The following is a 27567-nucleotide window of genomic DNA, read 5'->3' as shown; positions in this document are numbered from 1 at the left end:
AGTACAGTCCAGCTGTCCAGCTGTCGTTATTGGTTTGTTGGTCTATTCAAAGCGGCTACAAAGGAACGTCCTATTTAATCAGCAGTCAGCGCTGTAAATTGACGCTTCAGTGCGCGCAGGTTAGAGACAATACCGCGGGGAGTCACGGGTCCAAGACGGTTAACAGGTTAAAACAGGTATATGAGTAGAAAACAGGTTCATCCGTGAAAATAAGACTAGTTCTCGTGTAACTTTGTGTGGCTGCAAGATTTCTCAAATAACTAGTTGAAATAGTTTAGTAAACTGCACGCTTAGCCAAAAAATAAAAATATAGATGCAAGTCGTAAGTTAAAGTGAGGTAAACCAACTAAAACAAGATAATAAATTTTCGGGCCATATACATTAGTGTCGGTGTATGTAAATGTAAGCGAACTAGCGAAGTCTTGATAAAAAATTGGGTTTATTTAATGGATCTATAACTAAACAATTACTGTTTTTTACCTCACTTTAAACTTGTAGACACACGTATAGCCTACGAGTTAGTAACTGTGTTAAAATATTTTTAACCAAGAAAAAGCATGAAATAAAATACCTTCAGAGTGAGGTTTTAGTGTTAACGCAGAACATTACCAGTAGGTAATGGTCCCAATATATTCATCACTGTCATGTAGGTGCAACCTAGGAAATAACTGCTTTATTCAATTGCAAACCTATCAGTTTCCGTTTTAGTTGTTGCTTTGCTCGACCGTGTATTTGTTACAACATGCTGCGTAGGCGTTTATGGCTGGTCGGCAAATTCTTGGTGCTCCTTGCTTTCATCGGAGTAGTCGTTGTGCGAAACCTGCCGAAAGAACCACCGCTATCAACTTTGGAGCAGCACATCAAAGAAAGGAGTGAGGGGTGAGTTCCAGGCTAAATAATGGCTGATTACGTTTCAGCTAACCCAGTGGTTTTTAACCGGGGTGCCGCGGCACCCTCGGGTGCCATTTCTAATGCTCAAGGGTGACGAGAGATATCTGAGAATCATTAAGAATTTTTGCTAAACTTCTACAACTTTTTGTGTAAGATTAGAGCGGAATAAATCAAATTATACCTTCCTACATTGCGTAGAGTTGATCTTTGTTGTTCCAGTTCTGTTTATGAGGATATACTAGTGAATTACCTACCAAAAAACTTCTATAGGGGTGCTGAAATCTATTTATTATTTCTAAGGGATGCCGCTAACCATAAAAGGCTGAGAAACACTGAGCTAACCTTTAGTCCTAAACCACCCAGTTTTCCAGCGGTTTGTGGTTTAAAAGGGATTTCATACGAACTTTAACGTTTGTTGGACAGCTCTGTTTAACCAGATTCTTAACATGGAAATCCTTAATTTTAAAACAATCCCATTCCAGCTTTAATAGTGTCGTGGCAGTCACTATACGGTAATGCGCTTCCGTCGGGCTCGTGCTTCGCGCCTATAGCACACATGCTACATACACACATGTGGGGTGAGACTTTAAAAACGAAACCGACTCCCAAATGAACCGATCAACAGTCTTCTAAACAAGTCATTTAAAAATGACCCAAGTCCCATATTAGATTTTTTAAAGTTTGCTAGATTTAAACAAAAACTGAACTAAAAATAGAAAAAATGCAACATATAGCAAGCAATTTGTTATTTGATCAAAAATTTGGATAAAAAATACTTGAAGAAAACACTTCATTTCAATTCAAGTCATTTATCCGAAAGACATAAGTCAAGTGATTTTGCCCAAATGTCATAAGTCAAGTCAAGTCATTTAAAAACAGTGACTTAAGTGCACTTAAGTCAAGTCAAGTCATGGACTTAAGTCATTACAACACTGCCAATCTTATCAACGGACCTTTTCCATTCCGACAGAGAAGTGCGTTACATTGTCATGTGGCGCCATCCTTGGGGAAAGGAAGCCGAAGGCATCCGAGATGGCCTACAGGTGGACAACTGTGTATTCACGTACGACCGGGAAAAACTGAAGGACGCAAGTGCTGTCGTGTTTCACTATTCGTCACTGGACGAAGAAAACATGCCCTGGAAGCATTACAGGTATATGGGTGCCAATTTATTGGCAACCACGCAGTGTGTAAATTCGGATCAGATTAACTATAAATACTGAACTTTGCCGTCGGTTAGAAGTGCTGGCTGTTAAACTGGGCCCTTTCAGGAAGCTTCAGGTTACCGCTATATCCTGTAAATTCCCTTTTTCGATAAGTTATACTTATTTTGATAATACGGAGCTTTACTTGAAATAAATCTTGGTGAGGTCTAAAGTCTAAACTAAGTTTTTTAAAGGCACTATTGATTGGAATGGTACTGTGGTTATTGTACTGTAATTAATTTTTAATTTTGTGGTTTGAAAATGACCTAGTTCAGCACTATAACAAGTGGGCAAAAACAGTCTGCCAACTAAATAAAGTGGAGAACCAATACCTTAGATGCTTTAAGCAGCTCCCAAAAATGCCTTCCAAATCAAGCAACAGACGTTGACCCAGCCTTATGAATTTGGAAATCAATAAAATTGATTTATAATAAATTGTGACTTTTATAAGTGATATTTTTGTGATGTTTAGCCCAATTATTGGCCTTTTAACGATTTGTTGTTGCTGTAAAGGACCACAACATGCTTCTGAATAAAATACTGCCTGAGGTTACTTGACAGAAATGATGAAATAGCTCATTCTAAACTTGATTTTGTTATTGGTTTGAAACTTGTATGATGAGACAAATTTCAACAGTTTAACTTCAGATTTTTAAACCTGACCTGTGCCAATGAATTAGTGCAAAGGGGAGTGCTACAAAAGCCTTTTACAAACCCGGAACAATTCTGTAGAAACAAAAACATAATGTATCAATGTTATTTTGTATACATTGTCGCCATATAAAATTACAAAAAAACAATGTTTTGCGTTACATTTTTTGTTGTTTTAATTGACATAAATTAGAATGGAAAATAAGTACTATATATCACTATTCCAGGTTATATATATATGGTTATATATAATATACTTATTTTTGGTGTTTCGGTGTGAATTTGAGGGTAGGTAGAACATGGCCGATCTGGCCAGTTTTCATTAATTATTCAACTGCGTTTACCGCCATGCTGAATTTATTATTATTAGGCTCTAAATCGAGAAACACATTGAGTTTGTATCCACGCGGGTGTATAACTTTACCACGCCCTCACCAAAATAGTGTACTGTCGAAACTTATGATTCGTCTGTTGATTCCGATCACAAATATGGGCTAGCTCGCTTACCATTCGAAGCAGCAATTTAGCGGGTGGTGGCACACGGTAACGTATTCTTGTTCATTCAAGCATAAAGAGCAAAGGTGCTACATGAATAGGTTTAACCTTGTGTTGATGTTCTAAATTATAGGGTGCTTTTCGGGATACATTTTTGAAGGCTTACCTCATCCTTATCTTTAATTTGTGACGTAAGATTGGCCACCGCCCTTGTGTGAGGTAAATCGTTACTGGTCCTGTACAATACTATATGTCAACCTTGAAGTCTGTTAAAACATCAGAAATACTGTTAATGCTTGCATTTTGCGGATTTTATATGGTCGGTGGTATTTAACCTCTTTAACTGCATTCTTTTGTTATGTTGACGCAAAACAGCCTTTTCGTCTTTGAGCCAATAAGTAATACCAAATGCAGGCCTAAAGCAACTAAATAGGTTTGTATTGGAGCGAACAGGTGCATTTCTGGCCTAAAACATAAGTTATTGCGGTTGGAATAGAATACGAGGTAGCGTACGTTCAAAGGTGAACATTGTATTTTGACCGCTACCTAAATAAGAAGAACTGAATTAGCAATTAGCACAACAATTGTAGCTGTCAATGATATACTGACAGGGATCTTGATCCAAAAAAGTAGAAGAATGTTAAATTGATCGTACAGCTCAGTTTCACGAGTTTCAAAGTTCGTTTAAGTATAATCTACTTTTACGTGTTATATTTGGGCCGACAAATGCAAGTAAACCTTTTTCAATATTTTAAACAAAAGTAACCCAGCCTTTTGTTGATTGAGAATATTAAGGAGCAGTATATTAGTGGTTAGACAGGTTAAAGTGCTTGGCAGTACATGCCTTTTAACTTCACCCAACCACTTAACGAGTCACCGAATTTAGTGAATTAGTTAAAACAACATCCATTTAGTCCGATCTCTAATCTCTACGCTTTAAGCTGTCGTTTTACACAAAAGCCTAGATCAAAACATAAAAAAAATACTTTTATCGTGTCCAATAGTTGCGGAACATTCCCGTAGAGCAGGGGTTCTTAAGCTTTTTTCACCGCGGACCCCGTAAATATTTTTGCCTCGCGTTGACCACAGGAGGCAACAAAATTTTAAAATGGTATAATAAATTGACGTCACAGACAAATAGATTTCATAAATCTGCTGATTTCATTCCAAAAACGTGAAATTGAAAGGAGTTAAAATACATTCAGTGCAAAAGCGTTTTATTTTTAATCAAACAGTTTTCTTTTAAAAAATGATTACTTTCTAAATAAACTCTAATATTTGAAGTAGGTCTTTATGGCCCCCCTTAAACTAGTTCACGGACCCCCAAGGGGTTCATGGACCCCAGTTCATCTTTGATAGGGAGAGGATGCTGTGTTGATCCGCGACACTAATTGACCTTTGTACGCAAAATTTCGAAGAGCAATAGTGTTCAAACAAGCGAAACACTATATAGAGGAATTTTCTCATTTACTCAACTTGACTAAGTATATAGGTATATAGCTAATTTCATCGTCCAGTCCTCGGTTGGAATAACTGTTACCGCGCTGTTCATAGATCATTTCTATTAGGGATCCCAGTAACTCGGCCGAGTAAGGAGTATTGCGAAATTGCCTCTTCGAGCATTCCATTGCTGACTGCAACGTATTCCATTTACCGACTGTAACTTCTAACTGGACTATTGTCTCTATTGGCATATTTTTTTTAAATAATAAGAGCGTCTTGGATACAAGTATCCTGTCTGCTGGGGACAATAATTTGTTCATTTACTAAAATATAAGTTAGATCTACCCCATAGTAATTGTTGCATTTCCAAAAATAAAATTAAGTTATCTAAATCAGTGCTCTTAAGCCTTTTTGGTTTGGTTAACCCTTAAGGTTGTTGCGACAAACTCATGTACCCTATTTACTTTAAAAGGTAAACTAAGGTAGAAAGCGATAAGAAAAATCATTATGCATATCAATATCATCATGTCAATTAAACCGAGCGGAGCTGCTGAAGCTTAACACACTGTCGGTGAGAGAAGTGTTTTGTTAAGGTGTTTTGGGGGACCGAAATGGTCCCCCAAATTTCTCCAGCGGTTTCCCAAATTTTGGACTTTTGTTATTTAAATGAAACACTTGCGGTCTCTTAAAACTACTTAGCGGTCACCCAAACCAAACCTTAAAAAAACCCTGGGTGAGAGTTCGATTATGGCAGTAAGCTGCTTGCCATTACTATTGCATTTCATAAAACAGCATTCAAACAAACTTTTTTTTTAATATCCTGAATGTCAAATATTAATGATTCATTAAAAGTTTGTGGTGCATTGTATACCTTTGTACTGGTGCCCCCCATGCACATTTTGATGCACCGTGGCTAAAGAGCACTGATCTAGAGTTTTGGAGGTTTGGTATAGAGGGCATAACACTTGCTTCTTACAAAATTCAAATGCGCAAATCGTCCCGAAGTTGAGTTTGTTTGACCATATAACGTAGGTATTAATTTTATCACATACAAAATGCTTAAAGCGCACTCATCTAAATCCGATTGAAGCATACTGATGTAAATCACCTCAACTCGACCGAAAAATAACAACACAACAGCTAAACCCACTCCTACAGTTCAATCACCTGGGTTATCCCGAGAAACCGGCATCTGGCATTACTTTTTTCCAGGGATCACGCCCAACGCTTTATCTTCTTCTCGATCGAAAGCCCGAGCTACATCCGGAACGTCGAGCACCGGGATCTGAAGGACTTCGATGGGCATTTCATCAACTGGACGATGAACTACCGGCGCGATTCGGACGTCTACTACCCATACCTTCGCTACCACGAGGAGGCCCTAAGCGTTCCCGCCCAACACGTCGAGCGCCTGATGGCGGCAAAGAGCAAGCTGGCGGTAAGTTTTTAAAATAAGGGACATAGGCTTTTTTTCTGAAATGAAACCTCGTGAGTCACTTGGCTGTAGGAGTTACTTATCTGCAATTTGCAAATGTTTACAGGGGGTTGTGAATTAAATTAGTGTTTAATGGCAAGCATGTATATGTTTTATATATTTTAAATATCCCTAAATTTTAATGAATTGTTTATAAATCTATTGTGTGAAATTAAATTCCGTAAAATATCAAGATTTTATACAAATTTTTCTGATTTCGTTATATAGATAGGTTAGTTTTTAGCCGTTTTTGTAATAGATTCAAGGTTATTAGAGATAGTTTATTAGCTAAAGGTTAATAGTTACGTCTGAAAACCGGTCGCATGTATAATATATGAGTTAAATTATTAAAGAGACCTGATACGACCAACTAATTATAATCTTGACCGTGGTTTGTACTATTACTTTGCAAGCCACGACTGGTTTAAACGGGCTAGTCACCGGCGTTTATTTTCTAAATTACTGTAGACTATGGTAAATACCGTTTTGACGTCGGTCGCGAATGTAAAAAAACACGACTTTACCAAGTTAATTTAAATAACTAAATGAAAAAACTGACACTACGGATTTTTTTTTTGTTAACACAACACGAACAACGAACAAGCAGTTCCACCCTCCTAACTTAAAAAACGAACGACTACAACGCCCCAAGCCATAACAACGAAACCCGACAATCCCGTCACATAAATTGCCTTCTCTCGCAGCTCTGGGTGGTGAGCAACTGCGACTTTTCGGGCGGCTCTGCGACCAGGATGCGCTACGTGGACGAGCTGATTGCGGCCGGGCTCCGAGTGCAGCGCTACGGACGCTGCTTTAACAACAGCGCCGAGTTTAACGCTTTCGGTATCGAACAGCACCGCTCCTTCAAGTTCTACCTGTCCTTTGAGAACGCGGTGCACTGCCGCGACTACATCACAGAGAAGTTCTGGGAACACGGACTGCACGCCGGCCGGGTGCCTGTCGTTTACGGGCCGTCGCGCGCCGACCTCGAAAAGGTATAAGCCAATGGTTCTTAGCCGGGGTGCCACGGCACTTTAGGGTGCCATTTTTAACGCTAAAGGGTGCCGAGAGATATTTGAAATTATTTTGGACTCCAATTTTTGTTCTATTGGTAACACTTTTGATACAATTTGTTGTGTACGATAGAAGTGCCAATAATTAAAAACGTTTTATCAACCTTGTTGCACAGTGAATGTGCTGTTTCAATCTCGTTTTTTTAACGTTACATTTCACCAGTCAGCAAAAGTACGAGCAAGGGTGACGAGAACTATCTATAATGTCTGTACGGTGCCGCAAGCCAAACAAATTGTGAAACAATGACATAAGTCTTTGAGGAGTATTCAACTTATATTTGGGTATGGGGTCGGCAGAGGAATCACTCTATACCAGTGGTTCTCAACCCGGGGTCCGCGGTCCCCTAGGGGTCGGCGAAGCAGTTTTATGGGGACCGTGAAGAAAACTCGTGAAGAAAAGTTAATCATACTCGCGATGCTAAAGAAATCAATACACATTATACAGCGCATAATGCACCTATTCGGGGAATAAAGAGATAGCTGAAATTATGGTAAGATCTTCCACAGAGCTATGAGCTGAAAAACTCATAATAATACAGATACAAGAATAGTCGTGACGTATCTCACGGACCACATGTCCCGTGTTACGTCACAGTTGCTGATAAGTTCGTATTTAGAAGGTTTCGTTAAAAGAAATAAGACACTGCTAGTTTTTATGCACGCCACACATAGGCTCTGGTGATTATTTATTTTAATCGAGACTTTTATATATGACAAAGGTATTTTAATGATACCGATCAAAAAAATTTTCGGTTATATTTTGAGAGGCCTAAGTTATATTTGTATCATTCCGGGATACCTATAAACAAAGTCAATGAAATAGAACGATTGATATTTGTGAGATATTTTACTGTAATAAAGTCAGGTTAAGATGTAAACCTTGAGAGTGTGTTTCCTGGGCCGTGTGTGAATGTTGGAAACTTCCAGGGGCAGATCCAAGGGTGGTGTGGGACGAAGCAATGCCCCCCAAACTGTATATATTGCATATTTTAACACAAATTTATTTTTTTGCGCTACACGAAAATCTAATTATGCTTCAATAACGTGCCACGTGACCACGCCTCTCCCTTAAAACTGCATTTTTAGCCTATTTTAACTAACCAGAATAGCACAAACCGACATTTCACAACTTACCCATCTACCCAGGTCGCTCCTCCGCACTCATTCATCCACGTCGAGGACTTTGCCAACGCCAAGGCCCTGGTCGAATACCTAGAGCACTTGGACAAGAACGACGCCGAGTATCGCGCCTACTTCCGCTGGCTCGAGTTCCCCGACAGCGCCACCAAGCTGCGCTTCCGTGCGCTCAAGAACAGCCGCGAGAGGGCCCTGTGTAACAAGCTGGCTATCGATCAGAAGCCAAAGAGCTACTCGTCGGTTGCGAGCTTCATTTACACGAACGAGTTCCCGGAGTGTCTACTGTAAGAGTTGTCGAGGCTGGACAACACGCTGTTCGCAGTTTAGCGCCATGGACTGCTAATTTGTAGCCGTGTCTGATTTGTGGGCATGAATGGCAGGATGAAAGCGTGAGGCTTTAAAAACTATCAAGAGTGCATTGGTGATAGGAGGGCACTTGTGCGAAACCATATACCTATCCTGGACTGGCGTGGTTTGCGTAATGATAAATTACTATGGAGCACGCCGGATATAAAGATCTTACCTGAACAAACAATAAAACTTAAAGTTTAAAAATCAGAGTAAAATCAGGATCAGACATTTTTAAAAGGAAAAACAAATGTTTCGCCTATACTGGCATCGTCAGTTACTTTAAGTTAAGTAAAATACATATACATAGCAAAGTAATAATAAAATTAATAAAAAAGTCAAAAACAGTTTTAAATTTAAATTTTATTGTTTGGTTTTGGATTCCATAAAAGATACGCCCTTCTATATATTTTACCTGAACAAGTAACTGCGTTATACACCTCACAGTGTGTGTATAGGACCTATAGGCATAGGCGTAGCCAGGGGGGGCGAGCAGTACCACAAAAGTCTATCACAGACATGCCACACTTTCAATTGTCATGCATTGGTACGTCACAAACGATGTATAGTTAATATAACGTTTGCTATACAATAATGTAGTTTTACTACTTCATTCAGTTTTTGCTCTTTGAGTGGTTTTTGAGTATTGCGTGAACATTCAGTCAGTTGCTGCTCGAAACGGTTTGCTAGCATTGTTATTTGTGTTCGTTACGACAATTAATACAATGACAAAAGCTAAACAAAATATTTCAACTTTTTGGCCCCCCCAAAAAATTTTCGGCTGGCTACGCCACTGCGTATATATCATGTTAGACCATGGAACCAGTATTTCAGTATTTTTTCTGGTCATACAAAATCTTTCGTTCCATGTTTGATTGGGTATTTGCATCCATGATTTCCCTGTGTTCTCTTTCTCAACAGAATACCTGTTCAATTATCGCCCAATATCATGATCGGCAATAAACGCCTAATACTGTGGTCGGCAAACCGATGTGAGGCATTGTTGTTGGGCAGAGAGTTATTTAATACCATTTTAGTTTCATCACGTACTTGTGGACCGCAGGTTATTCGTACATTCATTGGACTGTATTTTAAGTTGGTTTGGCTAATAGTGTGTTTATTTCAGCTTATGAATCATAGGACTACCAGGCCATCTCCATCCAGACCGTGTATTACTAGCCTAGTTTAACTATGTTAAAACCATTTTTTTTTGCAAATCTCGATTTCGTTTTAAAGAACTGAGTTACCCTAATGTGCTATGTAGCCTATACTATGTCATGTGGCGCTGTGTGACTCGTAAACTTGAAGTACCAATTGTGTAAAATTATACATGACGTTATTTCGAGTAATACTCGAATCTCTTGTACGTCTTTCATGCGCCACGTTTCCGTTTTTATTTTACGTTTTGCGAAATTACACAAATATACGCATTTTTTTCGCGCAACACGCATCAAGAATGTTTTTCAGCTGTATATTGTGCACGAGTTTTCTCGAGGACAACAGCTGTTTTTTTTTAGGGGGATATATGACATTAAAATATGACATACTGTTGTGAGTTGTGACATCATTGTAATCTTTTTTATCCCTCAAACAAAATAGTGGATCCGCCAATGTTGTTTCAATGATTTTGCGTGCACGTCGTAAACTTACGATAAGTCTTGGGAGGAGTATTTTGGGCCGCGACAAAACAATTGTCGACCACTGGCCTAAAACTAAAACTGAATGATTACACTGACTATACACATCGTTCATCAACCGGACTGCTAATGCACTGTAGACCGAGTTGTACAGTGTACACTAGGGTTGTTCAAAACACACTTTTTTGTCAAATTTCAGTGGGGACCCCTGGAATTTTTAGGTTGCGTCTAAAAACCCCACAAACCAAATCTGAGCATGTTTTGTTCAGTATTGACCGTGCTCCGTCAATTTGAAAGTTCAGATTTGGGCTAATTTTTTTGAAAAAAATAAATTATACCCCCCTAAAAACAATTTTTTTTTTTTTTTGGGGGGGGGTCACGAGGTTACAAAGCGTGATAGGTTTCAGTGTTTTCCACACTTCACCAAGAAGTGCCATTTACATAGTCATGCAAATCCTACATTTTGGACAAGGCCTATAGATAGAATAATTTTCTTACCGGAAGATAACATTTTCAGAGATGACGTCACAAAGTTACGTCATAACACGACGTCTAAAAATTTAACCTTTTAAAACCTGAGGTACCGTTCGATGTAGTGCACATAGTTTAAATACATTAAAGGAGATAGTTGGATGGCAGCTGAAAAGGCATGTGGTCCGGTATACAACAATATGTTTTTAGTCTACCATACAAGAAGTAGGTCAGTAAGAAAGAAAATCGTCGTAAGAATATCAATTCCCATACAAAAATAGCTCTCAATTTGAACGTTTCAAATAAGATATTCTAAGGCAGGGGTGGCCAACCAGTCAGAGAACAAGGGACGAATTTCTTAGTTGGTTAACCGCAAAGAGCCACACCTCACACATGGAAAGTAAAGAATATAGCCTATATAGGGGAACGTTGCCCTAGATGGGACGTTGCCTGAGTCGGGACTTGGCGATTACATCAACGTACCATTAGGTAGCACCAATTCTTAATTATCTTTTAAAGCACCCAATGGTAGCCATCATTTTAACACAAAAACATTTCAGTAGGCTGACGGCGTTTTTACAATATATCAATCTAAAGAAAACAGGGGTGTTTTTTTGCTAGTTTTATTATTTTTATATCTGAGTTATTTCATATTTGTTGAAGTTGTATAAAATTCAGTTTTTACTATTGTATGGGTAATTTACCAGGCTTACTTATACAGGTAAGTTTTTCATATTATCTTGTACCTATAAGCAGCCAGTATATCTTCTGTATATGGTGATGTGCGTAAGATGGGACAGGCCGTTCCCAAGTGAGGAACTATTTGTTGCAACCTACATTTTGGGTTATTGTGACAAAAAAATGGACTTGCCATTATCTCTTTTTAAGAAGCTGACATTTTGTTATAGTTCAAAAATTTTTTAATATGGTTAGTTTAAAATTTGTGATGTATGACGTAAAACATTTTATACGGTTTCCCTATCCATAAAATACGTTAAGAAATGCACCTGGTTAAAATGGATTACCGTATCAACATGTTTGTAAGAAATATTGCAAATGCAGGTAAAACTTCACTTAACAAAACGCATACCTATTCGAATTGAAACAAAATTATTGTTTAAAAGTCCACTAAAAAAACAAAGGAGCAAACAGACAAGATTTGGCCTTGGTCGTGTGTGTTGAGAGCTATCAACACAAGCAGAATATTTGTATAATGTATTCAATGTAAAAATATAGACACAACAGAACTAAAGTTCCAAGACAGTGACTCTTTGCCACGCACTTGTCCTGTTAATTTAAAAATATTAATTTTCGCTTACCAAAGCAAATTCGTTCTAAGATTCTGTGAAATTGTTCTAAACAGGCTAGTTTGAAACTTATGTAAGTGTAGCAGGTGGAGCTAAAGTTGTTTTTAATGCTTGTGGTACAAAATGATCAATCTAAAACAACGGATTCTTCCTGTCCCATCTTGCGAATCACATTGTCCCATCAAATAAAACTCTGGTTTCCTAAGACGGGACACAGCAACGTTTTTTCTAAGATGATTTAATAAAAAAGTTGAAACGCTAGAGGCAAAGTTATAGGTGTTTTTTAAGCGTTAAGGACAGAGGTATCAAACAGGCATGATATTATTCAAAATTGTTGGTATAACTGAGAACTACAATAATTTGAAAAAACGTGTCCCATCATGGGCAACCTTCCCCCACCTATATTTCTTGCTCACTTTCACAAAGCGGTCGCACGAAACGTAAAAAAGAGTGCCTTTACTTTGTTAAAGACAAATATTTAATTTAGAAGGAGACTCGGCGCATTGGTTTCAAAAATGCCCATTCATCGATATAATGTCATTTATCAAGATGATTTGTACAAATCACCTGAGAATGATTGACTCACAGCTTTATGGCTGTTTTGCGAACTGCAAATATCATACTTTTTGCGTTTATCATGTTTTCAAAGTATTCCCCACAAAAAATGGCTTTAAGGCAAACAGCCTGAACCGGCAAATAAAAATAACTTTGGCAAACAAAATCGACACATTCTAAGATATCATACTTGCAACATAAAAGTAACAGCCGCATAAAACTGAGTGAAGAGCTCCATGCGGCTCGCGAGCCGCGTGTTGGCCACCCCTGTTCTAAACGTTCAAAATGATACCTACCTCTGTATGGGCTTTGCAATTTTTACTACGTCTTTGTACACTACAGCCTCCAACCTTCAGGCTTCGTCTAATCGTGTAGTGCCCTTAGTACATTCAACTTTATAAAGTAGGTTTGATACATTGGTTGGTAAGTGGTATTATTTAACAGAAGGTAGACACTGCATATGATTCACAGAGCGCAGCGTGTCATATTATGTCTAACGCCTTTGGGGTGAACAGATTTATTTGAAACAGACAAACGTAAAAAGGGGTGCATGGCTTGATGACTGGGTCCTGAAGCTTGGTCCCCACATAGAAAATTAAAATTGGTACTTTTGGTACAGACTTGCCACTCAATCTGTATTGCCAGACAAAGGGTTGATTGATTTTATTGCGTCTGGAGATTTTCGTAGTAAGGGTGCGGAAACAGTAGCTCACAAAGGATTCATATTGATTGTTGAGGCAACGAAGGCATAAAAACTATAATGTATTGGCATAACAGAGGGCTAGCTAGCGGAGCTATAGATATGAGGCAAATCGAGAACGACGCTTTAGTTAAATAGCACAACATCTGACATCCAAAGAACGAGAACTTAGTTACGTTAATTACGTTTGTGTTTATAGTAATGTGTTGTATCTTTTTGCTCTACAGCACGCGTAATAATTATATCACCTTTGTTTAACTAAACTTAATTCTAGGTTCTATAGTAGTAAACATAATATGTTGTGCACAAAATATTTAGAAACCCTTCGCCATATTGTTATGCGTTTTTAGGGCGTTTTGAGAGACTAATACGGCTTTTCTAATTTCCTAAAAGCTTTTAAAATATAGAATACTTCTGTGAATACATCAGAAAACTAGCCGTTGTTAGTAATAATTGCGGTTTCTCATTATTTATTTATTTTTTTTTTTTCATTTTCTTAGGTGTCATTAACGCCAAACTTTAAATAACTTGTTTTGTTTTAAAATGAACTTGCTTCTTTAAATTAACTTGTTTTGTTAGTATTTAAGACTTATTAAACTATTGCTATACGAAGTCAGTATAAAAAGCTATAAAGCCAATATTTTAGCCTATGTGGGTTTCTGAGTCCGATAGCCAGTGCTGTAAACAATATATTTTAAAATGACCTAAGTACCAGTCAAATATTTTACAAAATAACCTTCGTCCAAGTCAAGCATGTGTTTCGTAGCATTTTAGTTAACTGCTATGCGGCGGATTTATATACTTGCTGACTTGATAACCGTGTTTTAATCTAACATCGATAAAAAGTATCCTATTTCACGAACCACGTGAACAGAGAAAAAACGATCACTCATCCAGAACATTCGTGGGTAAAACTGCGTTTGGAATTGAACATGGCCTGCTTTAAATTCGTCCAGTCTGCCATACAGGGTGGAGGATTCAATGTGTGTTAGTGTTCGGAAATGTTAATATATTGACTTCCGGCGTAGTACTACCGTTGTCGGAGGGGACCCAATACACGTGGGCAATAATTTGCAACAATGCAAAAGGTCACTGTAATACATTTATTATGCAACGCGAGCAGTTTCAGGCCTAACTGCCGAGATTGAGCCAGGTTATTCAGTTTAGCATGCTTGGTAACTTTTATATAACTTTAAATATTGTATAAATCACTGTATAAATGTTTGAAACATTTGCTGCTTCCCTAGCGGGCTAGACACCTTTCACAAAATGTCGACGATTGATGCCATAAGGATTTCTAATCAACCTTATTGCATTCGGCTAGTAACACGCGATGTTCGTTATAGCCGCGCATTCCTATAGGAACCTGAAAACAATTTTCCAACCATATAGGTAAAACAGCAAGACGTTATGTAATTTTATTATAAATTGAACCAAAAACTGGTTTAATTCATCAAACTAAAGGCTTTACGGTCGTGTTCGACCCTCTAGTGCTAGTTCACAAAAAAGTTTGGAGTTAGTTGTCGCCGTTGTCCGCATTGTTGAGTTGGCTTTTATGCTCTTTTGAAACGTATCGAATTGCAAATATGGTTTCAAGCGAAAACCCATGGAAGGGATTTTTTCAGAGAACACTACTATTTCAGCACCCGATTCGACTTGTTTTTAACGCTTATAGCGCTCAAGTTAGGATAATTCGGGGCTTTGTAGCGTCTGTGTTAGAACATGTGTTGAAAATTTTGTTACAAATGGATACAGGTGAACAGCGAATGTGCAGACTAATCAAAGTTTGGCATGAAAGATGATAGACAGGATCAGCGTTATTCACCAAATCACCAGTACAGCCAACATACATTTACTAAACCGAACAATAAAGCCTTTCCCAACGTAATTTTACTTAAGCTGAATTAACAATGTTTTAGCAACAATAAAAGTATTTAGCCTGCTATTAACCAGGTAAAATTATAAACATTTATAATAATATACAAACCTGTAAGATATAAAATCGGTAGTTGCCATCGCTTGACAACGTTTCGTTATGGATGATTAGTCTGCACATCTGCTGTTAACCTGTATCCATTTGTAGTACAGTCCGCTTCGCTACAAAGCCCCGAATTATCCTAACTTTTGAGCGCTACAAGCGTTAAAAACAAATTGAATGGGGTGCATTTAGTCGTAGTGTATTGAGCAAATGAGTAGTTGTCGTCCACCATAGCGGTCCACACTGCGACCTGTTGATTTGGTTAATGGTTTGCGTGGCTGCATCGTTTATTTGAAATAGAATATGTATAGGCTATCACTTCGTGGTGTTTAACGTCATTTTCGTAAAGCTTTTTGGTGCGAAAACTTAACTAGGGAACCGCATGTCATAAACTAAGAAGTCAGAAGTTATCTTACTTTGTATAATTTACAATTTAAGTCAAGATCAGAGACAAATGAGTATTAAAAACTCGCCAGACATAATGGAAGATGTTTCTTTACATGTTTTAGTGTATTACCTACGTTTCGAGTCACTAAGGAAAATTAAGCCGCTATACATAATGATGCGAAGCATGCGCTATTTTTCGCTTGCAATTTTAAGTACTTCAGTTGTGCTCCTGCTGTTCTTTATTTGGAGTAACAAAATGGCCAGTATAAACCGTTCCAGCCCAAAGGTAAGGTAAGAAAGTTCGTTGTTCACTTGCATACTTTTATTATATTTTAAGGCCTTATCTATTATAAAAATGTTTCAAGGTGTAGCGAAAAAATGTAAAATTAAAATACCGGTATGACGATAAATTCCTCTATACTTTTAGTCTTGGCAACGTGCTTTGAATATTCCTATTTAGATTAAACTGAACGCACAGCGTTAGAAATTAGTTACATATCGTAAACAATGTTTTTATTGGGTTTTGCGTTCAGTAGGAAAGTCTATACGTGTGGCAATGTAGTGTTTTTTCGAAACTTGTTTGGTAACACATGCGGCAGTGAAAACGCTCTGGGCGTTTGAGTATTGTTAGTCTTGTTTTGTGTTAAGGCTCAAACCTCGAGAGAAATATATTATTATCTGTGCGGTGAAGAATGAAAAGCTTCAAGGTTTAAGTTCGAAAGCTTGAAAGATACGACAGGAACAACGTAACGTAGACGTATTCGTTAACGCAACAAAAAGAGGAGGCTTGAATAAAACATTTTCCAAATATACTTTTTATATTACTGCTCAATGCAAAAAAACGTATGCGTAATTAAAACTTAAGAAAGATGTCGCGTAGTGCGTCCAACACTTTTCGTTGTTCGTTGTATTTTGATAAAGTCTTTAAAATCTTTATTATCAGTCTCAGAAGGGCGAATCTGGGCGGAAAAAAGTGTCATTGGATTTTAGATTAAGAAAATGTAAAATGTTGATCAACAACTGTTTCTAATATTTCATGGGAATTTTACATGTCGAACTAAACAAAAAATTTCACAAAATCTAACCAAACTTTTGGTTTTGAGCTACAAAAGTCACCACAATGTTTTAAGCAACGCTTTGATAACGAATTACTGGCATTGTACTATTTCTTCAAAATAGTAGTCAACATTTTTATTGAACTGAATTAACTAATCGTATCATGTTTATTCTTATTCCTTATATACTTGAACCGGTGTTGCAAACAAATATTTGGAAAGACTTAATCACATGGTCACGTTTGATGAATCGCTGACACAGCCGGTGAAACACGTGATTCAGACTGTCTTTCACTTAATAAACATACTGACCGTATCACATTTTAAAAGTTTGTAAAAAAAGTGTGACGATGCCACTCTGCGTTACAAGTTTTTATTCGGTCGTTTGACGAGAGCACTTTAAATCATTTATCTAACACTACCTCTGCGCCATTTCCGCTTATAAGCCGACAAATATTAGTGACATAAGACTCCCTTAGAGCAGGGGTTCTTAAATTGGGGTCACGTGAACTAGTTTAAGGGGTCCATGAAGGCCTAATTGAAATATGAATGCTTAGTTAAAAAGTATTGTTTTCAAAGAAAAGTATTGAATTAAAAAAAACGTTTTTGCACTGAATGTATATTTAGACTCCATCACTCTTTCACATTTTGTGAACCAGAAACAGCAGATTTTTTATGCCCCTCTGCATTGTGACATCAATATGACGTCACCTCTAAAATTCCTTGCCTACCGTGGTCCACGCGAAGCAAAAATATTTTTTATGGGTCTGCGGTAAAAAAGTGTAAAAACCCCTGACTTAGAGCTTTCCACTTAGTCAAAATTCCCTAACGTACCCAAGGCTGGGACTGTTTGGGACTGGTAACGTTATTTAGACGATTTCATTTAGACCGCACTGTTATCAATCGACGACAAAATGACAACATTTTAGCAACATTGACTTCACGCAAGTTCCTGCGAAAGGGAATATGTATATCAGGCCTTTATTACATAACAGGCTGAATTTAGATTTCGCCTTGGAAGCTATAAGCACAATAAACTCCGAAAACGTCGCTGTGTTGTTGTGTCTTAGAAAAGTGTTGTTGCGTATACCGGTTTAAAGGATTTTTGATGTCTCGTCCTTTAGTTTAGTAAAATTGCGCTTTTGTTTATTGTTCTAATCGTTTTTTTAAGTCGAGAAAGTCTTTATATTACTACTTTTATAAAACTAACAAATTGCACATAAAACATCTGTACACATATTTCCTTCAACAGGACGCCATCCGTCGTTGAGGTCTTGTTCGTATCAGACTTAGCACACGCCACTGAGAACGGCAACGAGACAGCAGAGGGCGGGTAAGCGTATAGGGTTATTGCAACCGAGTGTCTCTGCATAACCTCTGCCCACCCCAATCTAAATTGTCAGGAAACCTTGTTTGTTTAATGTAATAACTATGATTGTTTGTCAGTGGAGGATGTTGCCTTTCCTTAAAGCTTTTACTTACGCTTGTCTGCGGGTACTTTCTTCTGTTTCTTCTAATTGTGTTTATTCCTATACTTAGACCCGAAAAAGAGGATTTGTATATGTTTGTCGATAATAAAATGACCGATTATAGTCTTTCAATAGTTCCACCCGTTTATAATTATAATAAATGTCATGCGGTTCTTGCAAGAAACTGACAAATGGAACACACATAAAGACATACGAAGCAATATATACAATTAGTACATTATTATAGAATTAAGATTAAAGACATCTTAACATCAAAATGTTGAGTAAGGCGCGGGGTTAGAATATGGGTTAGCGTTGATATCATTAGTAGGAATAAGGCTTAGGTAAAAATATTTAGGACTTATTCTGGCCGTTTCATAGGTCTTATTTCGACTTAATATTATCCCTGTTTTTACGATTTTACGACGTTTCAACCGGCAAATGTGCGAAAGTAACTCTATTACGTTAGCTCAGTTTTGTGCTAATAATTAGGCTTGTCAATTCTAACACATCAAAAATAGAGTTTGTTCGACCAGACAGCAAATCAATAGATAAAAAATTGCCCTTCAAGTGTTTTTAGCATGGTTATCCACTTACGTTTCGGCAGAAGATACAAGCTGACGTTAACAGGGTAAATATTAATTAAAACGAGAATACTTTAGCCAGATTCTATACTGTGGAAAAGTTGAATAGAATAAACTGTGGATTAATAATAAAGCTGGGCGTATTGTCGTTTTAACTAATTACTCCGACGAGGTCAGCTGGTATATGCTGCCGAAGCGTCGGTTAATAACTTCCTATCCATACAAACACGTCAATTTAATTTTTTTTTAAACACCAAGGCTCACTGTATTGGTTAGATTTTTACCACGGAAATATGTTGGGTAATAAATGGACTTGTTATTTGTTAGGAACAATATTTTGTTTTTTGAAAAATACAAAGAGCCGCCAATTAAAAGCAAGTATATTGGAATAATAATCCCTGTGACTTACATGTGACCTTTTCGACCCTTAACCCGACATGCGATATCTTATTTAGTTAAGTTTTTTTACATTAAACAACTAACATTACTGGTGTTGATTTTACGCCAAAACACGCCAAACGATTCCTTCGTTTTCCACACCAGGGCTAGAGATGCTATCAGTTTTGTGACCGCTGTGGTAACACAGTTAACATGAGCGCAACCTTCAGTAACAAATGTGCGCGGAAATGCAGCCAAGCATGTGCCAACAATGCCATGTCCGGCGTTTGTTCGCAGCTGTTGTTTCGTTGCACAATACGCAGCATATGTGCACTGTGCAGGTCTACTGTCTGTCGAAAGGCAGATTGCCTGCGCCCTATAGGTAAGAGCGAAATTCTATGGGATGCAGACTTTGCAAAACACGATGGATTTATGCAGGATGTAAGGCCGCAAAAATCTCACGTGGTAAGCCGCTATTCCTGCCGTGCGTTAAGTTGGGCCCGCACATTCCTCCTAAACATGAACGTATTTAGAAAAGTTTAACATCACCTCTCAAACATGAATTGGGAAGCAGAATTGAACGGGTCAATTAGGCATTTTATTTTATGCTTTAGCTAAAACTAATATGTTCCTGTTAAAATGATTATACCGTACAATATTAAAACTTGAAAATAGACGTTGTTTTTTTAAGCCTGTATTTAGCCTCCTGCGACACATTTACCAGTTCTGCACAACTTAGGCTTCAGCAACCTTTTATTTAATGATTTTTTGGTTCATTACCTCGAATTTAGATATGTGCCTAATCCTAATATTGCACGATCGAAGAAATAATATATTCGTATGGTATATTTCAGGTCAGGTTGATCCTTCATCGGGGTGGGTTTTATACCTCAGCTATATCTTTTATTCGACTAATACGCAATGCATATTGTTTATACATCGTGCATATTGTTTATACATCTTGGTTGATGGCCGTACTTTTTTTTTATTTTCACTCTGACTTAATGAACTCGTTAACTTAAAAACACAATTTGTTAACTTTGCCTCTTGTTATTAGTTTTCACACATTGTTCACGTTACATTTAGGGTACATTAAAGGTAATAAGTGTCCCCCAAAAATTCCTTTACATGTTGTTGTTGTTGTTGTTTTTAATTGCCAAGCCTGCTGAAAGGTATTACCAATGATTAATCATTTGCTATGGGTATACATATTTTTCATCTTGCGAGGGAAGCATCACCGCCTCCTTCGCCCGAACTCGCGCATTGAACGTTCAGTCGTTTACCCTACAGTGGTACCGAAGTATTGCATTATACCTAAACTGGTTGCCTAAATTTAGACCGATTTTTGTATTAAACAAAATTGCAGCTCGATGGTGGTGCGTTTACAATTGCTAAAGGTCCATTTATTTCCTAATTTTTTATTTCGAAAATCAAAACTTGAAAAACGCCTATCTATAGCAGTGAAAAACCTATTCCTCTGGCGTAATTCAAATTTTTTTCTGCCTAAACACCTTACCTTACATGTGGAGGTTTTTAATCTAAAATTAAAGTTAAACATAAATTTCTGGTGCAGCGTTTATTGATTATTCATTTTCGCCTTTCATTGTACAGGTCATCCAAAGATCATGTCCCGGGACAAGAGGGTCCCCTACTGCTCTTACAATGGACACATCCCTGGTCGGTCCCGACCGAAGGGCCAAGTGAGGGACAAAAAGCGGGCAACTGCACCATCACATACGACCGGTCGAAACTGAGCCAAGCTAGCGCCGTCATGTTCCATTACTCGAGTCTCGACAAAGAGAACATGCCCTGGACGCATTACAGGTTAAATCAACAAGTATATATACTTTTCCTGTTATTGCAAGGTTCAAAAAAGGTGGTCGCCCTATATCATTGAGAGCGTGTATTCTGTTGCGATAGCGACGAGATACACATGTCCTACTTGAACAGTAATTTTTGTGTTGCCGTCAAAAATAAATTATATTGGATCCAAACGTTTCATTTTATTGTAGCTTTCAAAGGAATTAGGTGAAATCTTCACATAAACATATCTTAATATCCATTTAACCAAACTTTTATTTATTGGCCACAATGGACGTTTTCAAATTTGTTCCCCCTTTTGGCCTTTAATTTCTCAGTGACCTGCGTATAGCTTGAGCAGTGTTGTGGTTATTGTTTTTGCGTTTTGCGTGTATAGGTTAGCGCTTGTTGTTCACGCAAAAAGGCAACTGTTTTGAAAGATTTGCATTTTGCTAACCTACATGCTTATGTATTAATTCATTAAGCGAGCCCCCTCTCTACCAATTGTGAATTTTGTGCAATGGCGACACAATCATCCGAACCTTACAAACGTGTTGGGTGAACAATAATGTTTAGTTAAAAAAACGTTTTTTTCGTTTCGTTTTCCAGTACTTGCCCAATCTGCGTGCGTGTTAAGACTTTAAAGAACCTAAAATAAAAAATATACGTTTCCACAAAGCAATTCCGTTAAAAACTGCTTTGCTTTACCAATTTCCTCTTTCCTCCACTAACAGGCACCCCGATCAAGTGTTTGTGTTCCAAACGATGGAAAGCCCCAGCTACATACGAAACGTGGAGCAACGTGACATGCGACAGTTCGACCACGACTTTATCAACTGGACCATGTCGTATCGTTTCAGCTCCGACATATTTTCCTCGTACTTCACGCAAGCGAATGAAGTAAGCAGTTTTAAAAACGACTGGAGTAAAGTCATTTTAAAAACTCAACTCGTAGTCAAGTCACTTGTGAAATAACTTAGGCCCAAATCAAGCATTTAAAAAAATAACAAGTCAAGTCCCAGTCAAATTTATGAGTTGCCGAAGTTAAGTTCCACTTAAGTCATTATTGGAGTCCAATCATTATATCAGAGTCAAATAAAGTCAAATCACTGATTTAAAAACAAAACGATAAATAAATAAAATTGGTAAACTCGACCGATTATATGATCATGTAACAAGTAGATTGTTTTACGTGCAAAAAATGGAGATAAATAGCTGAATTCTATAAAGAAATGTTTTACAAAATATTTAATTTCAACCCAAACCATTTAACTCATTTACTGTAGTCCAGGTCAACTAAAAAGACTTATGTCAAGTCAAGTCATTTAAGAACAGTGAATTAAGTGCACTTCAGTCAAGTCATTCACGTAAGTCAAGTCAAGTCATTTAAGAACAGTGAATTAAGTGCACTTCAGTCAAGTCATTCACGTAAGTCAAGTCAAGTCAAGTCATTTAAGAACAGTGAATTAACTGTATTTATGTCAGAGCTTTAACTAAACTCATTAAAACACTGGAGTAAGCTAAAGCGCGTGACTGACAGAACTATAAACGTTCTTGTTCGTTAGAGCGAGTCGTATTTTTACTGGTGAAACAGACCGTGAAACATACAAGCCGACAAGCAGTGTTTAACCAGACTCCAAATAGGTCCAAAACCACTGGCATTCATTTCAGATTATTTTTAACGTAGAACGAATTTCGAAGCTTATATAAAGTTTATACATAAAATTCTGTGCAGTGTTAACATTGCATAACGAAGTATTCAAAACGTTCACGAAATGTTACCTATCGCATGGGCTTTCACATTCGTTCGTCGTCTAATAACCGAATGTCATTATGCTCCAACATTATTTAGGTTTTTCAAGAATACTAAACAAACATGGTTGGATAACCATTATTTATCCACACGTCACGAAACTAATTGTTTATTGAAACACTCACAGTTGCTGATTCATGACGAGTATAAGAATTAGTCATATTTCAGCCGAGGTTGAATGGGTAACAGGTCTCAGGTGTATTAGGTCTACAAAGAAAGAAAGCATATGCTGATTGTTATTAATGTATTGACATACTACACAGTGCGTTGTTTAGTCGTAGATTTAAACCGAACGGGATTTGTTTCGTCTTTAGAAAACATATACTGAACATATATAGTTTCATAAATATATTTTAGTTCAAATGGGTTCATAAAGTTTTCAGGTATATTGTAACAAAGTTTCGCCATACCAATGACGCAATTTCCATCAGAAAACTCAAATCAAAACTTTCTGTGTCAAGTTGAAGTTGCAACTTAACCGTGACTTATTACACTTAGATTGTTTTTTCCACTCTTCAAATCGCCCGAAAAATTAATTAAATTGGTTGGCAAGCACATTGACCATATGAAGCTTCTCGCGAAGTTTTAACAATCATATTACCAATCACGAGAAAACTGGTTGTGGAAGAAGAGTTAATCAAGTTAGCCAAATTTCACACACTTTAGCAGTGTATGATTTAAGACTTCAGTCCTAGACAAGTCCATGGTAAGTCGTTTGCAAAAACATTAAGCCAAGTTCCAGGACAAATCTTTAGCTACCAAAGTCAAGTACCAGTTAGGTCATTATGTGAATAAAAACTTTAGGTCAAGTCAAGTCATTATGAGAGCAATAAACTCTAAGTAGAGTTATTAACGTAAAACAAAATGCTAATCAAATTGGTAAGCTCGTTCAATTACTTAAGTCCAAGTCAATTAATTTACCCAAAAGACTCAATTCAAGTTATTTTGGTTCAAAGACTTAAGTCAAGTCAATGCTCTTAAAAACAATGACTTCAGTACACTTGACTTAGGCATAACAACACTGCAATTGAGCGATAAATGTTTAAACAGCACGATTTTTATACTTAATAAATCAAAAACATTTGTTATATTTGCTAAAAACTTAGCACCTTAATTAACCACGCCTAAAACTGGGGATATGGATGCGTTTCAACTTAATAACGAAACCCTTTAATCATCTGGGGGCATCAAAGCCAAAGAGTGTATAGGAGAAGTTATAGTAGAGTTTGGACTAAATGCACGTCTTTGTTCTATCTTGACCATATGATTAAAAAACAATATACATTGGTACTTTCTACAGATTTTCATAGACGCGAATAAAAGAGTGAACGATTTGCTGGCAAAAAAGTCCAACGTAGCGGTAAGTTTTTATTGAACGATAGGTCTTAGTCATTACAGGCCCGTCAAAGTTTTAAAATTTAATGTCGAATGCAAAATTTACCCATTTGTCGTGCTCTGGTGTAGATATGTTATCTCGTTGTACGAACAAACACTAACACATGTTTTACCACAATAATAATGGTACGTAATAATAATGTATAATATTAATAAGTGTAATTTTCTTAGAAAATACATCAAAGAACTCTATGCATAGAAGGCCAGGCACACGAATCTAAACAACAATGGTATTTGAATTACCAACCTCAGATTTACATGCAAATCCTCTGAGAGCAGGGGTTGGGAACCTATGGCTCGCGAGTCGTATATGGCTCTTTTTGTCACGCCGTATGGCTCCTATGATGAAAAAGTCCTGCTCACAGAAAAATCTAAGCTATCATTTCACAGCCTGATCTCAAATAAAACTGCACGCGGCCATGGCAGCTTTCCTAATATTTCCCTGAGACTGTTAATCAATATTTCCCTGAGACTGTTATAGAGACTCTTATCCCGTTTGAAGGAATCTCTTAATATCCAAAAGACCCGGTTCTTTCAACGGAACTCCGTAATCAAAGTTGTGCAAACCTATAAATGATTTTAAAAGCATGATCTGCCCTTTAAATGAGAACAAAATAAAACGGCCCTGCTCAATTGACTAGATGTTAAACAAGTGCTGTTATATGGCTCTCATGGAAATACAACCATTAATATTTGGCTTTTATGGCTCATTTGGTTAAGAAGGTTCCCGACCCCTGCTCTGGGAGCATAGTAACCTTAACCGCTCGATACTTACAGTTGGATCCGAAATAAACCATAGCAAAACCTTTGGGGTCGTTATACGCAGCTTTGGGTGGTGAGCAACTGCGACCTTCTTCCCGGATCAAGGATGAGGATGAAGTATGTTGAGGACCTCATTAAAGCTGGACTCCCGGTTCATCGCTACGGAGCGTGCTTCAACAACAAGGAGGAATTCGGAAAACTTCCTCCGGAAACGCTTGGCTCCTACAAGTTTTACCTCTCGTTCGAAAATGCAGTTCATTGCCAGGTGTGATTTGCATGGTCGTTGGTCTGACAATATGTAATTTTAGAAGCTTTGGTTTTCGGCCCAATCAGTGTAGCAAGTTAGCAAATGCATTTAAAAATATTTCTTTCTATCTTATCAATACGCTTTAGGTCTGTTAGCAGTGCTGTAATGACTTAAGTCGATGGCTTGATTGACTTAAGTCTTTTAGACAAATGACGTGGGTTGAGATAAAGTGTTTTCATTATTCATCTTTTGGCAAAATTGGGTTATTATTCCAATTTTTACACATTGCTTGCTATATATTGTGGTTAATATTCTAATTTTTACACATTGCTTGCTGTTTATTGTGTTTTTGGTATTTTTAGTTAAGGCATTGCTCATAATCGGACTAGTTTACCGAATTTTAATAACTTAATGTGCAATTTTTCTGACAAGGACCTAACTTGCTCTAATTACGCCTTGACTTAGACTTGTTATTAATTTAAAACGACTTGACTTGGACTTAACTTATTTTAGATATGACTTGACTGGGACTTAATTCATTTCAAAATGACTTGTTTACAACACTGTATGTTAGATTGTGTTGCTCTATGACAAAAAATTATGGTACCGCTTATCGGGATTTAACGTTATATTCATTAATCAGGATTACATGACTGAAAAACTCTGGACGAATGCTATTAAAAGCGGAAGAGTCCCGGTGATCTGGGGGCCATCAAAGGCAGACGTTACCAATCTGGTCCCACCCGGGTCCTTTATCCACTGTGATGACTTTGCGACCCCCGCCCGCCTCGCCGAGTATCTTCTTTACCTCAACAAGAACGAGACAGCCTATCGGGAGTACTTTGACTGGCGAGTTAAACCGAGTCAAGAGGCGAAACTAAACATCGAGAAGCACCGCCTTATAAGGGAAGAGCAGCTTTGCAACAAGTTACAAAAGGGATTTAGCAGGAAAACGATAAAGTCGGTTTCCGACTGGATGTTTAGTTCAGAGAGCAAGGAATGCCTACAACCCTAGCAACTGTCCCATCCGGATCTATATAGGCTCACATCCTGTCACTGTGCAAAACGTTATAAGGCTACATTAAATTGCGATGTGTCGTAAATCCTAAATGGATCAAAGCCCATACAGAACATATTGAAAAAGAATAAAAAGTTAGTCGAAACGTTCAAAATGATCCCTACTTCTCTATGGGCTTTGATATTCTTATTACGTCCCACTACAACCTCCAACCATTATGCTCCTAAATGGATCGTTTTGCAAGTTGTGTTACCTGAAAATATCGCTTTTTTCTATTTATAAAACCCATTTGTCTTCTGATTATACTTGAAGGCAAGAGCATATAATGGTATTAGTTTACAAATACGGTACAATTTATCACACGTGTGGCAAATATATGCAACAGTCCTTTCATTTTTGTAAGAACTGGTTTTTAATATGCTTTAAAACAAGAGTTTATAAAAACAAACATATTCGACTGTTCATTTTCAAATGATTTTCTCGGGGGAACAGTTGGAACTGCATTCCAAACAAATGCACCGTTACCGTAAAAGACTAATGTGGCGTGCCTTTATTAATTTAGTACGAATTGATTAAAAAAATCATTATTCATGGGCAGCTCGACATGACCAAAATGTCCTGTCGCTGACCTTGTGTTATTCTTTATGTTATTTTGTTTTTCAACGTTTGCAAAGATGCACAAAAATAAATTGAATCTGAATCTAAAGGCAACAACTTAATAATTGAAGTTAACCCCAAAGAGATGTTGCTCAGATAATTTTATCTAGAAAAGCATATTATCCGCTGCAACTGCTATGCAACATAAAGTTAGATAGGCTTATACGGTATTTTTGTGTTTAGCAACAGGTTGCTAAAATAACAGGTAAACTCAAGCCATACCTCTTTAACTTGAGCAGCTTGAATCTAATCCTGATGTAGGACACATCCAAACTGGTAGGCAACGTTCTCTAACAGAATCAAAATGGAAAGTCTATAAATAAAGTATCGTCACAAAGTTCAAGGTCATTCATTAAGCAATTAACCCTATAAGTAGAATAATTAAATGAAATGTGACTTTAACGAAAAATATCTAGGCTACATTTACACAAGGTTGCAGCCTTAAGTAATGTGTTTGTGACGACATCATAGGTAGTGGAAAGTCAAAAAAATTCAAAAATCCACTTACCAAAGCATTGTGGCGCAAACCTAAACTGATCTTCGATCGAGTAATAATGACGAAACATCTTTAGGCATGGTCTTGTTTGAATTTATTGTCGAACTCCAGCCACAAGATCGAAATAAGAACAACATCAAT

General features: G+C 37.4%; 2 protein-coding genes across 2 annotated transcripts; both read left to right on the top strand.

Annotated features, from left to right (window-relative positions):
* The first annotated feature begins 712 nt into the window (after positions 1-712).
* On the top strand, positions 713-8981 carry LOC146139593 (4-galactosyl-N-acetylglucosaminide 3-alpha-L-fucosyltransferase FUT6-like). Its single transcript, XM_083391599.1, has 5 exons — positions 713-879; positions 1862-2044; positions 5898-6123; positions 6864-7154; positions 8379-8981. The coding sequence occupies exons 1-5, from the start codon at positions 743-745 to the stop codon at positions 8655-8657; spliced, it is 1116 nt and encodes a 371-aa protein (XP_083247725.1). The 5' UTR covers positions 713-742; the 3' UTR covers positions 8658-8981.
* Positions 8982-15596: 6615 nt separating this feature from the next.
* Positions 15597-26898, top strand: LOC146139592 (4-galactosyl-N-acetylglucosaminide 3-alpha-L-fucosyltransferase FUT5-like). Its single transcript, XM_083391470.1, has 7 exons — positions 15597-16043; positions 18060-18140; positions 20850-21062; positions 21773-21938; positions 24152-24211; positions 25073-25273; positions 25899-26898. Exons 1-7 carry the CDS (start codon positions 15820-15822, stop codon positions 26268-26270), a joined length of 1317 nt encoding a protein of 438 aa, XP_083247596.1. The 5' UTR covers positions 15597-15819; the 3' UTR covers positions 26271-26898.
* Positions 26899-27567: the final 669 nt, after the last annotated feature.

Source organism: Ascidiella aspersa, chromosome 6 (genome assembly GCF_963924565.1).
Source record: "Ascidiella aspersa chromosome 6, kaAscAspe10.2, whole genome shotgun sequence".
NCBI lineage: Eukaryota > Metazoa > Chordata > Ascidiacea > Phlebobranchia > Ascidiidae > Ascidiella > Ascidiella aspersa.
The sequence above is the reverse complement of the archived record's forward strand: the minus strand, read 5'-3'. Positions and strand labels throughout refer to the sequence as shown.